We start from the raw sequence: 11,997 nt of genomic DNA, 5'->3' as shown, positions 1-11,997 counted from the left end.
CCTAACAACGACAACAAATAATGATTTTGAACCTGAGACATTGCATGACATGGAAACATGGATCTTGGTTATTCTCAAAATTGTTTGCCTCATTGATTTTTAATCCAAGTAGAACAACAAGTACATTCTTACTGCAATTCACATGTTTTTCGTTGTTGCGTGAGGTCAACATGCAACTGTGCACAGCTCCTCAAACCATACAATGCACTGTTACAAGCCACCTCCAATACTGTTCTATCTTGTGCATACTCATAAACACCAGTGACATGAGGAAAGTTCAATAATGTACGAGAAATTTGATTCTCAAACTCGTTGGCAGTATAAATATCTGAGAGCACGAGAACAATGGGAGAAAAAGGATATTGTAAAATCACCCGACGTAAGCAAGGTAATAACTCAACGGTTTCCAATGTGTCAAGGTTGATCTCTGACTTGATTTCTTTCAATTTCATAGAATCAAATAAAAATATCACTGCATCACTGAAATAAAGAGCATCGCGATTCTTCCACAATTCATCCAAATTCTCTTCAATTTTCTCACAATAATTTCCTTCTTTGAAAAATGTGTTCTTGAAATTCATCTCAGTGTTTGATTCATTGCGTGCAAATTTTAAGCGACAATTCAATCCTTGAATAATAGTTTGAGAAATTGTTAAACTACAATAAGGTATGAGAGGACCAGCTTCTGAATAGATGTAATATTCAAAATCTCGAAGTAAATTATGTCGATCATAATTTTCATCGTTCATTAATTCATCATCCATGTGAAAGGCAATGTGAAGAGGTAACAAGGATTTTGAATCCTTTTGTATGGGTTTTGTAGAGCTACGTAACCGAACTAGTGGTTGGTTATTAAATTTCCAAAAATTACATGTTAATTGTTGGATTTCGAAATGAAGAATTTGATTATACATTTCGAATAGAGTCATGTCCTTGTGAAATTTGTTAAATAATTTTGAATATAAAGATAAATGTTGAGTGATGCAATCTTTGATGGTTTCAAGCTGTGAATGTATGTCATTCTGATTATATTTGGGAATATACATAATTCCATCTTTGGTAATAAATAATTGTGTCAAAGTTTTATAGACATGGAAAAGAGTTTTCACCTCTGTGACGTTTCTAATCCAGGGAGTATTTGTTTCATAACGTTTATCAAACAAATAGTCTTGATCATTTGCAATTTTCAACTCGATGTATTTTTCAAATTTTTCAACCACACGTCGATAAACATTCCAAATTCGAAATTGCATAAATTTAAATCCATACACATCTAGAATTTCTTGCACATTATTTAAAAAAAAATTTTGATATATTTCCGACTTATTATTTGGACTGATGAAGTTTTTGTAAAATTGTAACCATTGAAATAACACTCGAAAAATCGATCGTTTATCGCAATACGAAAATATTTCATCAATGAGATCGAATTGACCCTGTTCTACAAGCAATCGGAGTGGTGGTGTCATCTCCAATATTTTGTTGATTTTAATTTTCTTGAAAGATTTTTTAAGAACAAATTTCGAAATTTTTTGAATTTGGAAATAATAATTTTGTTTAATGTGAAATCAACTCTTCAATGGTAAATCCATATTTCGATCCAATTTTTTGCATATTTTCATTCAGTGTCCTTAATAACATTTCTGATTTGATGGTTTTTTCCAAAATTCGAGGAGAAGTTGGAAATAATTTCATGTTCGAACTTGTTTCAGAAGAAGAAGATAAACTCTCATTGCTTGAATGTTCGTCTGACGTAGAATTTTGATATTTTCGATTTCTGAGAATTTCAACAACGGACTGAATGGAGGAAATCACTTCGACCGTTCGATTTCGAGCAGAGCTGTAATAGAGTGAAGTTGGTATTTTGGTATTCATGTTAATATGTGAAACGAGAGTGAATCGTGTTTGGTTTTCAGAAACTTTTTCAATAATGGTTCCTATTGACAATTGACAGTTAGGAGTCCATTCATCAAAAAATACTACCAACCTCCAAAAAATATTCCACGTGTATGATTCTTCACAACATCAATCTTATCCTCATTGTATTGATAAGGAGCCCTCACCAATGTAAAATTCGAATAAGGATCTTTACAAATTTCTCTAAAAATTTTTTCACTTCTCGTTCCATTCAAATCCCACATGGCCAATGTTTCATTTCGCAATGACATGCTCACTAAAAACTCTCTTGATTTCAAAGGAAAACCTAATTTGAAAAGCATTCTTGTGGCCCAAGTCGAGTGAAATTCATCTTCTTGACAAGATGTCATGTTTTCACACGAATTGGAATTCCCATTTTCTTTCAACGGAGGATTTGACAATGCTCTCCTCTTTCTATTTGTGGAAAAATCACATGACACATATTCCAATGGATTGGATTCTTCATTCATTTGATCTCCAACAATTCTCGAATATTCAGCATCCAAAATCGAATACAAAACTTCCAACGGAGATGCATTTAAAATTCCAGTTTGTTTAAATAATCGATAAGATTTCTTCTTTTTTGGATGTTTTAAGTCAGCAGTATAGGCACATGTCCAATTCATGGATGCAACTGGAGCGTTGGATCCATTTTGATTTGTATTTTCTTGTTTTTCATGGTTCACAATAGGTGGATCTAATTTTGTAAATAAATTATTCGACATTGCCAATGAATGAATAAATCGAAAATGTTTTTCATGAACCATTCGATTTTGAGTGAATGGTTCTTCTAAAATTTCATCCAATTCCAAAGCTAGTTGTGTTAAATCTTTTGTAAGTAATTGTTGATTTAAACCTCTTGGAGAAAGAGTAGGAGGAGGAGAAGTGGAAGGCAATAAAGAATTGGGCGATGAGGATTGAGAATCTGATGAGGAATTGAAACTATTTACATTAAGGAAGAATTGGGAAGGTACCAATTTTGGATGATTCGTGACATTGGAATCATTTTCTTGAGATGATTGACTCTGAGAAGATACTGGACTTGAGTCATGAATGGCACCATTGTTATGACCAGTATTGTTGTAGTTGTTTCCATTGTTGTTTGGAGCATTAAGGTTGGATGGTAATAATTTCTTTTCTCCAATTTCCAAAAAAAATAATTCCAAGACATTATTCCATAATTGTTGACTTTGTGAATCTTGTTGACGAGGAGAGGTGGAAGTGTTGGAATGAGAAGGAGCTGAATTTGGTGGTGACTGATTGTTGTTGTTATTGTTTGAGGAATTGGACATGTTGGAGTTTTGAAGTTTTTGTTTGAGAGTTTGTAAATTTTGAAGAATACATTTCACGAAAAGGTCACTCGATGTAAATCTGAAGAAATTATCACTTTTTAGAGAGTAATGGAGATGTGTGTAAATCTTGTCAAAGATGGCTTCAAGTGAGGACAGATTGTCATGATTTCCATTTTTAGAAATTGTTGACTTTTCAAATTCTGACATGCATTGATCTTTCAGAGTTGCTGGTAAATTCACTTGTCTCGATGAATCATCTCTAATATACCATTGAATCATTTTCTTTGCCTTTTTAAATCGTTTTTTGTAATCCTCTTTTGGACACAATTTAAAATCTTCAATTTCATAAATGAGATCAAGAGTCATGTCATTGTGTTCACATGTCAAGAATTCTCGAAATGCCATCACAAAATCATCCTCTCGACCTCTCTCTAGAAATTCATTGAATTTAATCGAATAACATTTGGTCATTTCCTTGACAAGAGTAAATAATTGTGCTGCATTCGAAAGTGAACCATTCGGTGCGTTCATGGTTGTCATGATCGAGTCCATCATGATGATGATTCTGTGGTTGTGGTGGTGGTGAGGCAGAGACAATGATGAAAATGCAGAATAGTATATCAAAATCTTGGTATTTCTTTGGTTATGAATAATTCTCACAAGACGAATGAGGACAATGAAAGTTTCGAAAATCCAAAAATCGAGTGAAAAACTTTAAAGGATCAATGGAAAATTTCAACTATTCGTTGTAGACACTCAATTCCTATTCAGTGAAGAGTCGAAGAGGGCGAGGGAGCGAGAGTAAATTATAGAGTTGAGAGAGAGCGCTTCGGAAATTGAAATACTCCTCAGAAATTATTCAACAAGAGTGGAAACAACGCAAGGATTGCACGTGTTGGAAAGACACACAATCATGTAGAGGATGTTGTTGCAATGCGTTGTTGTGCACAAGGATGAAGAAGAATTATCTTGGCTTGTTTTTTTAATCATACAAGATCCAAACAATCGAGAATGGAAGGCAAGTGACAGATTTCGAAAGTGAGCATTTTTAAAAGAATTAAAAAGTACAGGACACATCACATGTGATTGTAATTTAAGGAACTTTTTAAAGTCGTTGATGACCATGAAGATGGAAGAATGAAGGAGAATTAATAGCATGACATGATAATTTTCAAGATCAGCATGAATATATTCATACTTGGTTTATTATTGTTGCTGTGGTTCTTGGGACATTAAGTATGAAATAATGTCACGAAGAGAAATGACTTTGCAAGGATGAAGTTGCTTGTCACACACATACATTCTGTGGATTCTGTTGGCTGCCAATCTTCCAATAACAAAACCTAGTTCAGTTTCTTCAGAGCATGAAATTGCTGGGTGACTTTCGTTGAAGGATTGTTCTCGAATGTGTTGAACAAAGGTGTGAACGCTTTGATGAAGTGAATGATAGAGATTACTTGGGTTGATTGCCTTAATATCTCTTGCAGATAAATTGCCGATTAAAATTCCAGTGTTGTCAATGACGGCCAATCCACTGACTTTCATTTGATGCATCTTTTTGAAGCAATCAATTGTTCTCATATGTTTTTCCAATGTGATTACAGGTGAGACACCCAATGGTGCATGACCAACTTTTTGATGAGCCAACTCGCCCAAATCCTTCACATGAAGAGCACAAAAGTTGACAATTTGAGCTTGAGTCAAAATGCTGACCATCTTTCCATCCTTATCGAGAACAGGGCAACGATGTGATTTTTCCTTGACTAACAAGGTACAAGCTTCATAGAGAGACTTGTCCTCAGAAATGGGTGTGAATGGATTATGAGCGAAATCAGCAATAGCTCCAATTTGTTGGTCCTGGAATTTTGATGCTGTTTTTAATCGCGAGAAAATATCATTTCCTTGTCTGACTTCAGTCTCCCCGAAAAGTTCCACCAAGAAGGCTAGAATATCCAAAATATCAATCAAGCCAACACATTCAATACCTTTCATGACTGGAGCTGAAACAATACCAGAAGCCATTAATTTCTTTTTTCATCAAAACAAGTATCGTTGTATTGTTGTTGTTGTTGTTTTGGATGTATCATCATCAATAATTTTCATTAATTTTCAATGATGTATCGCATGATGATTTTCCATCGTTCATGATGTTCAACATGTGATCATCATTGTGTTAATAGTTTCATCAAGATCATGTTCCCGATGGTGATTATTAACAACAATTCCAGAATTAGAAAGATACAAAAATACGCTCTCACCTACCTCCAACACTTCATGAAGCTTATCTTCATATTGAAAAGTCACCATTTCGGTTGGTCTTGCAACATCCTTCACTTGCTTTTGCTTGAGGAGTTTAAATATTTCGATCGTCATTTTTTTTTTATGTGTGCGGAAGCTTCTGAAGACTCAAAATGGAAATTTGAGGAAGAGAGTGCAATTGCAATGCTATCAACATTGTTATCTTTGAACTCGTTCATCTAAATAACTCTAAATATTTGGATAGAATCTTCCAATGAAGGAATCTTTAATTTTGTTGCCATTTCTTTTGCTCACTTTTATGTTTCAATGAATCCAACAGAACCAGTTGATCTGAACTAAGGATTAACAACGGTGAATGTAACCATGTTTATTTTGCATGACTCCAAGACGTGGGTGAGAGCATCCGAGGCAATAATTCATATTGATTGGCAACAATAATTTACAACAATAAAACAAAATGAACGAATATGAAGACTCAAGTCTTCGCCATTCACAACCACTTTTCAACGTTGAAAATAAATACATGAAGGAACGTCTTCAAAAGATTGTGGATGAATCCCTGTATGATATTGATCAATGGTGTGAGGAATTGATTGATGTAAACGTACAGCAGGATGATGATCAATCTCCATTACTACTCACTCCGAAAACAAGATTTTTCAACTTGAGTCTAGATCAAGCCCATGCTCTCGTTCATTATTATCAACAATATGTATTGAAACATTCCAACAAAATAACCGAAAAAGATGAAATTGCAATACAACAATTGAAAGAACAAATTCGAAATTTATGGAACCAGGAGAAGTGTTTTATGGGAAGGAAGGTGTTTTGTAGGCTTTCCACGAGAAGTCCGAAAGATGCAGCACTCTTTGATCAGTCTGAATGTTATGGCCGATGTAAGAAATTATTGAAAAAGAAATGGATTGCAAGTTATTTGAAGTACAAGCAACGAAAGGATAGATCAGAAGCAGCTATTCCATCCAGAGATTATATTTTGAATACAGAGGCAGATGATTTTACCAATTATATCACTCACGTAATGAGTCACAGTGAGGAATATTTATCATTTATGCAATGCTCGCAACAAGGTCTTGCTGTTGAGAATGAAAATCAAGTGTTGGATGTGTTGACAAATTCGGAGCGAGTTCTGCAAGACTTGACTAGAGCTCTAGATTTTCCAGAAGTTTTTAATGTAAAATTAATATTGAGAGAATGGTGCCCAGAAATCACTTATGAATATGAATTTAGAGGTTTCGTACACAATTATGAGCTTATTGCATTATGCCAATATGATAACACGTGTTTGGTTCAGGAGCTCATTGACAAGAAGGATGAAATTTCCTCATCCATTTTACAATATTATGATACTACAGTGAAACCAATACTCTTACACAAATCCACACAAGCATCATCAGTCATATCCAAGTGGAATGGTGAAGGTAAGTTATGGTTGTTTTGTTTAAGTGAGAAGTGACAATAACCTTTACAAATGTCACGCAGTGATTATGGATTTTGCAATATTACAACCAAGCAAAAAGATTATTGTGATTGAGTGTAATCCTTTTAATAATGGAACTGGTGCTTCATTGTTTGAAGTCGATCGAAGTGACATGAAAGAACGATATAACACGAACAAGCAATTCGAATTTAGAGTTGTGACACAACAGTGGTATGCTGAATGTTCGGAACAAGCAAAATGTTTTATTGTTGTTGATATATAAAAATTATTCTAAATGAATATAAATAAAAGATTATAAATATGGTAGTAGAGATTTGTTCACATAATTCACTTATTGAACCAAAACTTCTGATGAGCCAGCTCCCTTAGTTTGTTTAGTTTGCTTCACTTTCTTTGCTCCGACCTTTGGGAAGTTGGAGTCATCGGAACCAGCAGATTGTGATCCAGCTTCTTGTTGAGACCATGAAGCAGTTGAAGTGGATTCACTGTTGTTCACAACAATTTTGGCTGATGAGACAGCAGATGGCTTCTTGGAAGTAATAGTAGCTGTAGTATTGATGGTAGCAGGTTTCACTTCAACCTCTTGCTTGGCTGGAGTAGTGTCCTTGACATTGTCATCCCAGAAATCTTGCTCGGAAGCATAAGGATCTTTGATAATAGTCTTTCTCTTTTCAACGGTCTTTGGTTGTTGAGTAGTGGTTGGCTTCTTTTCAACAACAACTTCTTCTTCTTCGCTTTCCTCTTCCTCACTTTCCACGATTGGTTTGGATGGTTGAGCCTTTTTAGTTGTTTCAGCTGTTGGCTTCTTCTTGGTTTCAGTCTTGGATTCGGAAGTGGTCTTTTTTGCTTGTGTCTTTTTCTTATCAGTTTCATCTTCATCAGAAGCTGATTGTTCCTTCTTTGGCTCTTCAAACTTCTTGAAAATGGACTTGTTTTCATTTTGCTTCTTCTTCTTCTTGTCGTTTTGTTGTTGTTGCTCAGATGCCTTCTTGGTTTCATCCTTCTTACGACCAGTAACTTCAGGTCTCTTGACCACTTGGAAATCCTCGGATTCTTGTTGTTCCTCCTTCTTGGCCTCCTTTTGTTGCTTCTTGGTTGGCTTCTCCTTGGTCTGTTGTTGCTTCTTGTTAGCAGTAGACTCAGTGACTTGAGGCTTGTTGTTGCTCTTGTTCAATCCGTAAAGTTCGGCAACATCAAGAGATTGAATTTCATCAGTGGCCTTGCTTGGTTCTTCATCAGAAGATGCTGCTGCAACAACTGAACTGGATGCCTTTTTCTCTGTCTTTTTACTCTTCTTCTTTTCAGTTTTGAGCTTTTCTGATGGTCGGGATTTGCTTCCGCTCATAAAGAAGAAAGCAATAGCGACGGCAATCAAAGGTACTATGATATAAATTAATTGCATGGTTGAAAGAATAAAATCGGATGATGATGGTTGTTATGAAGATGGATGATTACAACCGGTTGTTGATGAAGAAGAATGGAAGAGAGAATAGGCTTTTCTTCAATTTTTTGATTATGTATAATATAGGAGAGTTTGAAATCAACAGATCTTTTTGTAATCTATTCTCTTTCAAATGAATGAAGGGTAACGATAATAGATTACGACCAAGCAAAAGGTGAGCGATCTGTCAGCGGTGGAAAGCTTTTTTGATTTTTTTTCTCTTTGAAGAAAAAGACTTTGAAAGTGACGTGTTGGTCTTGTTCCCAGCCATGAATTTTTGTAAAGTGCAAAAGAGCCAAAGAACGAAAACTTCCTGCAATGTGTTGACAGCCTGTACGTATCACTTTTGCAACAATGATATCAAAAACCACATGAACAGATCATTCATTGAGGATATTGAACAACATGTTTCAACTTTTACAAGAAAATATCTGGAACAACACAAAAACAAGGTTAAGGAACAAAAGAACTTAATAACTCGATTGAGGTGCATTCACGGACAGTGGTTCAATTTTTCCTAATACCACTGAGGCTACTATTGACAGGCTCGACAGAAGAACTAAAAAGTACTTTCTCCCTCTTGAGATTGTGCTTTTAACTGTTGGCTCTTAATTTTCATCGGGCAAAGGAGAATATATTGTTGTTCCTACATGAATAGTTCAAGTCGATATTTCGAGAGTTCTCCACTCAAAAGAACAAGTTGTAAAAATTGTCATACTTGAGATCATGCGACCCAACCATCATTCGTTTGGAGATTTTTCATCGATTTCTTCCGCCGGTTCTTCTTTATTTCCAACAACTTCCTCTATTCCCCTACGAGACAACAACAACAACAACAGCAACCACTCTCATTTACCTCCTTCTTCTTCTTCCTTTCAAACACACCATGACACGAATAATACAACAACAATAACAGCCATACCAGCAGTTGAAATAACCACACATGGTTCCGAGGATCAGCGTGCAACGGTCTATTCATCCAATGCTTTACCATCATCATCAGTGGTATCATTACCACAAGAATCATCATCGTATTATTCTGTGATGGATCGAGTGGAAGAAAACCGCCGACAACAACAATTATTATTATTGAACACCACATCCAAGCTTGATTCAACAACCAACCTCCCAAATTGCAATCACCAACATCATGAATCCCTTTCCTCTCCCCTCCACATGTATAACAAGATAATATTTGAAGATTCTGAATATTTATATCGGAATGTAACACGAGATGATTTACCCTCATTGAAGAAATTACAACAAGAGTTATTTCCTGTACAATATAACAAACAATTTTATTTGAAATTATTGGACAAGAGTAAAACATACACTCTATTGTCATTCAGTAAGGAACACAACGAGCTTATTGGAGTGTGTTCATCGTCAATTTTAACAGAGGAAAAACACGATGGAGGATTTTGGCAAAATTTGTTTGGATATCCCGACAAGTATAATATTTGTTACATTATGACTTTGGGAGTGAAGAAAAATCATCGAAGGAAGGGCCTGGCAAGTCGAATGTTACAAATATTAGAGGAAGTTGTCTCTGCTGAACCTTATTTCTGTACAAAACTGACCTTACATTGTAAAGTGGACAATGAAAGAGCTCTCTCCTTTTATCGTCAAAATGCATTTTTCATTAAGGAGAAAATTGACGGGTATTATGATTTTGGGTCACATATGGAGGCTGCTTTCAAGTTGGAGAAGAATCTATCCATTGAAAATGAACATTTCAACAGCGATGTAAATTTTTTAGGGTTACCATCGGCACTGTCTGGACTCCTTACTTCTGAGAGCAGGACATCCATAGCTGTGCCCAGAAGTAGTGGATCCACTGGAAGTTTTAATGAAGTGACACCTGTAACAAGGACGAATTATAACAACAGCAGCAGCAGTAATAGTAGTGGGAGTTCTTCACTGGGGTGTCTTTCTCTAACGATACAACTTTGGAGGTTTTTTATGGATTCTCTAAAAATTTTTACTAAGGATTCTCTCACCATGTTGAGCACTTCTGTGGTGACAAATTCAAGCCAGCAACACTTGGCACAATCAGCTCTTAACAACCCTTCATCGCCAGGAGGTGGGAGTTTGCCAAATCCAAGACCTCGAATTGTTTTACAAATTCAGGAGCAAGAGTGTGAATAGCACGATTTCTTCAATCTAGTTTGTGTGTTGAGCAATCAATCGTTCATTGGTGTTATTTATGATCACATCAACCGCTAAACGGAGCTGTTTTCATACAAACAAGGAGACATTTCCCAATAGCCATGGTGCCAATTCGATTAAAAAACGTTTTTCTTACCTTCTTGATATTTAAAAATGGAAATGAAAGTAAATAGTTTAAAAAAATCAAAACAAAAAATACCAAAGATGAACTCTCCACCCACCAGCACGAGTAGCGTTGTTGCTGGTTCCATGATGATTTCGGGCTCATCAACGCCAAGCACACCGGTTTCCATCGCTTCGACCAATGTGTTTGGTGGTATTGCTCCGCTATTACCATCGGCATCAACAGAATCGTCCGTACAACAACAACAAGAACACACACCAAGTTCAAAAGGAGTGCGAGCATGGCAAATATGCCCTGGATCCATTAACCCATATCATCAAGCCTTCTCATGGACCACGCACATGGGAGATGAAATGATTGCCTATGCCAGTGGAAAATATATCATGATTTATTCCGGAAATAATTTTCTTCAAATATTGGAGGGTCATGATGACATTGTTACATGTGTAAAGTGGAGCAATCTTCACAGTAGAATCGCAGCTTGCTCAAAGGGTAAAATCATTATTTATTCTCAGGTAGAGGAGGACGAAACGGAGCATGGTTTTTCGAAAAAGACTCCAACTTGGGCAATTGAACAAATTATTAATTCTGTAGATATAGAGTTCGATTGCATGGATTGGAATTTGTATGGAGATCGTCTAATTGTTGGAGGAAGAGTTACAATGATTCTTGAAGGAGTGCCAGTATTAGGCCAAATCTATGTAAGTAGAAATTAACCAGAATTGGTAATGCGTTTCTAACACTTTGGGTCTGTCACTAATTTTTTCTGCTGTCTCAATGAACTACATACCATTCATTCAAACAAATGACATTAATAATTGATTACGTGACCATGCAATAACACTCAGAAATGGAACGTTGTTTGGAGATATGAAAATCCTACACCAGTACACATCGTGGCATATTCTCCCGATGAGAAGTATTTTGCAACAGTGTCAAAATATGATCGATTGGTAAAGGTTTGGTATCGAAACAAGCCAATAGTGATACCCTCTTTCACACCTGTGATTTCCATCACCGATACACAAGAGCCTTCTGCTGTCGAGGAAGAAGCTGAAGCATTTTCCTATATTTATTTACCTCATCCTCGTTCTGTTACATCCTTATCTTGGAGATTTAAGGAAATTGGCTCTCAAAAAAAGGACGAATTTGCAGCCAATGTATTGTTGACAACATCAATTGACAATGTCGTTCGAGTTTGGAGCGAAACCAACGAAACTGAAGATTTATCATTTTATGTTTGCTCTATAATTGAAAAAGAAACACAATCCAATGTTCAATGGTTGAATACAGCATTCGAAAAAAGTCCCAATCAAGTATTATTGCAGTATTTGCG

The 11,997-nt window shown here is 35.9% G+C and overlaps 7 protein-coding genes across 7 annotated transcripts; 3 read left to right on the top strand and 4 right to left on the bottom strand.

Annotated features, from left to right (window-relative positions):
• Positions 1-128: 128 nt before the first annotated feature.
• Positions 129-1,253, bottom strand: C9374_013103 (uncharacterized protein; the record flags this gene model as incomplete). Its single annotated transcript, XM_044688943.1, has 1 exon — positions 129-1,253. One exon carries the CDS (start codon positions 1,251-1,253, stop codon positions 129-131), a length of 1,125 nt encoding a protein of 374 aa, XP_044541998.1.
• A 304-nt stretch (positions 1,254-1,557) lies between these two features.
• C9374_013102 (uncharacterized protein) lies at positions 1,558-3,764 on the bottom strand (the record flags this gene model as incomplete). The annotated part of the gene is made up of 2 exons (XM_044688942.1): positions 1,558-1,937; positions 1,988-3,764. 2 exons carry the CDS (start codon positions 3,762-3,764, stop codon positions 1,558-1,560), a joined length of 2,157 nt encoding a protein of 718 aa, XP_044541997.1.
• Positions 3,765-4,415: 651 nt separating this feature from the next.
• On the bottom strand, positions 4,416-5,582 carry C9374_013101 (uncharacterized protein; the record flags this gene model as incomplete). Its single annotated transcript, XM_044688941.1, has 2 exons — positions 4,416-5,237; positions 5,472-5,582. The coding sequence occupies 2 exons, from the start codon at positions 5,580-5,582 to the stop codon at positions 4,416-4,418; spliced, it is 933 nt and encodes a 310-aa protein (XP_044541996.1).
• Positions 5,583-5,925: 343 nt separating this feature from the next.
• C9374_013100 (uncharacterized protein) lies at positions 5,926-7,189 on the top strand (the record flags this gene model as incomplete). The annotated part of the gene is made up of 2 exons (XM_044688940.1): positions 5,926-6,907; positions 6,969-7,189. The coding sequence occupies 2 exons, from the start codon at positions 5,926-5,928 to the stop codon at positions 7,187-7,189; spliced, it is 1,203 nt and encodes a 400-aa protein (XP_044541995.1).
• A 69-nt stretch (positions 7,190-7,258) lies between these two features.
• Positions 7,259-8,329, bottom strand: C9374_013099 (uncharacterized protein; the record flags this gene model as incomplete). Its single annotated transcript, XM_044688939.1, has 1 exon — positions 7,259-8,329. The coding sequence occupies one exon, from the start codon at positions 8,327-8,329 to the stop codon at positions 7,259-7,261; it is 1,071 nt and encodes a 356-aa protein (XP_044541994.1).
• Positions 8,330-9,094: 765 nt separating this feature from the next.
• On the top strand, positions 9,095-10,516 carry C9374_013098 (uncharacterized protein; the record flags this gene model as incomplete). Its single annotated transcript, XM_044688938.1, has 1 exon — positions 9,095-10,516. The coding sequence occupies one exon, from the start codon at positions 9,095-9,097 to the stop codon at positions 10,514-10,516; it is 1,422 nt and encodes a 473-aa protein (XP_044541993.1).
• Positions 10,517-10,690: 174 nt separating this feature from the next.
• Positions 10,691-11,997, top strand: C9374_013097 (uncharacterized protein; the record flags this gene model as incomplete). The annotated part of the gene is made up of 2 exons (XM_044688935.1): positions 10,691-11,362; positions 11,510-11,988. Coding segments are annotated over 2 exons (1,151 nt in total), but the record flags the coding sequence as incomplete, so codon positions are not given.

The sequence above is a fragment of the Naegleria lovaniensis genome (genome assembly GCF_003324165.1).
Source record: "Naegleria lovaniensis strain ATCC 30569 chromosome Unknown tig066, whole genome shotgun sequence".
Classification (NCBI taxonomy): Eukaryota; Heterolobosea; class Eutetramitea; order Acrasida; family Naegleriidae; genus Naegleria; species Naegleria lovaniensis.
This window is presented reverse-complemented; position numbering and strand designations above follow the sequence as displayed.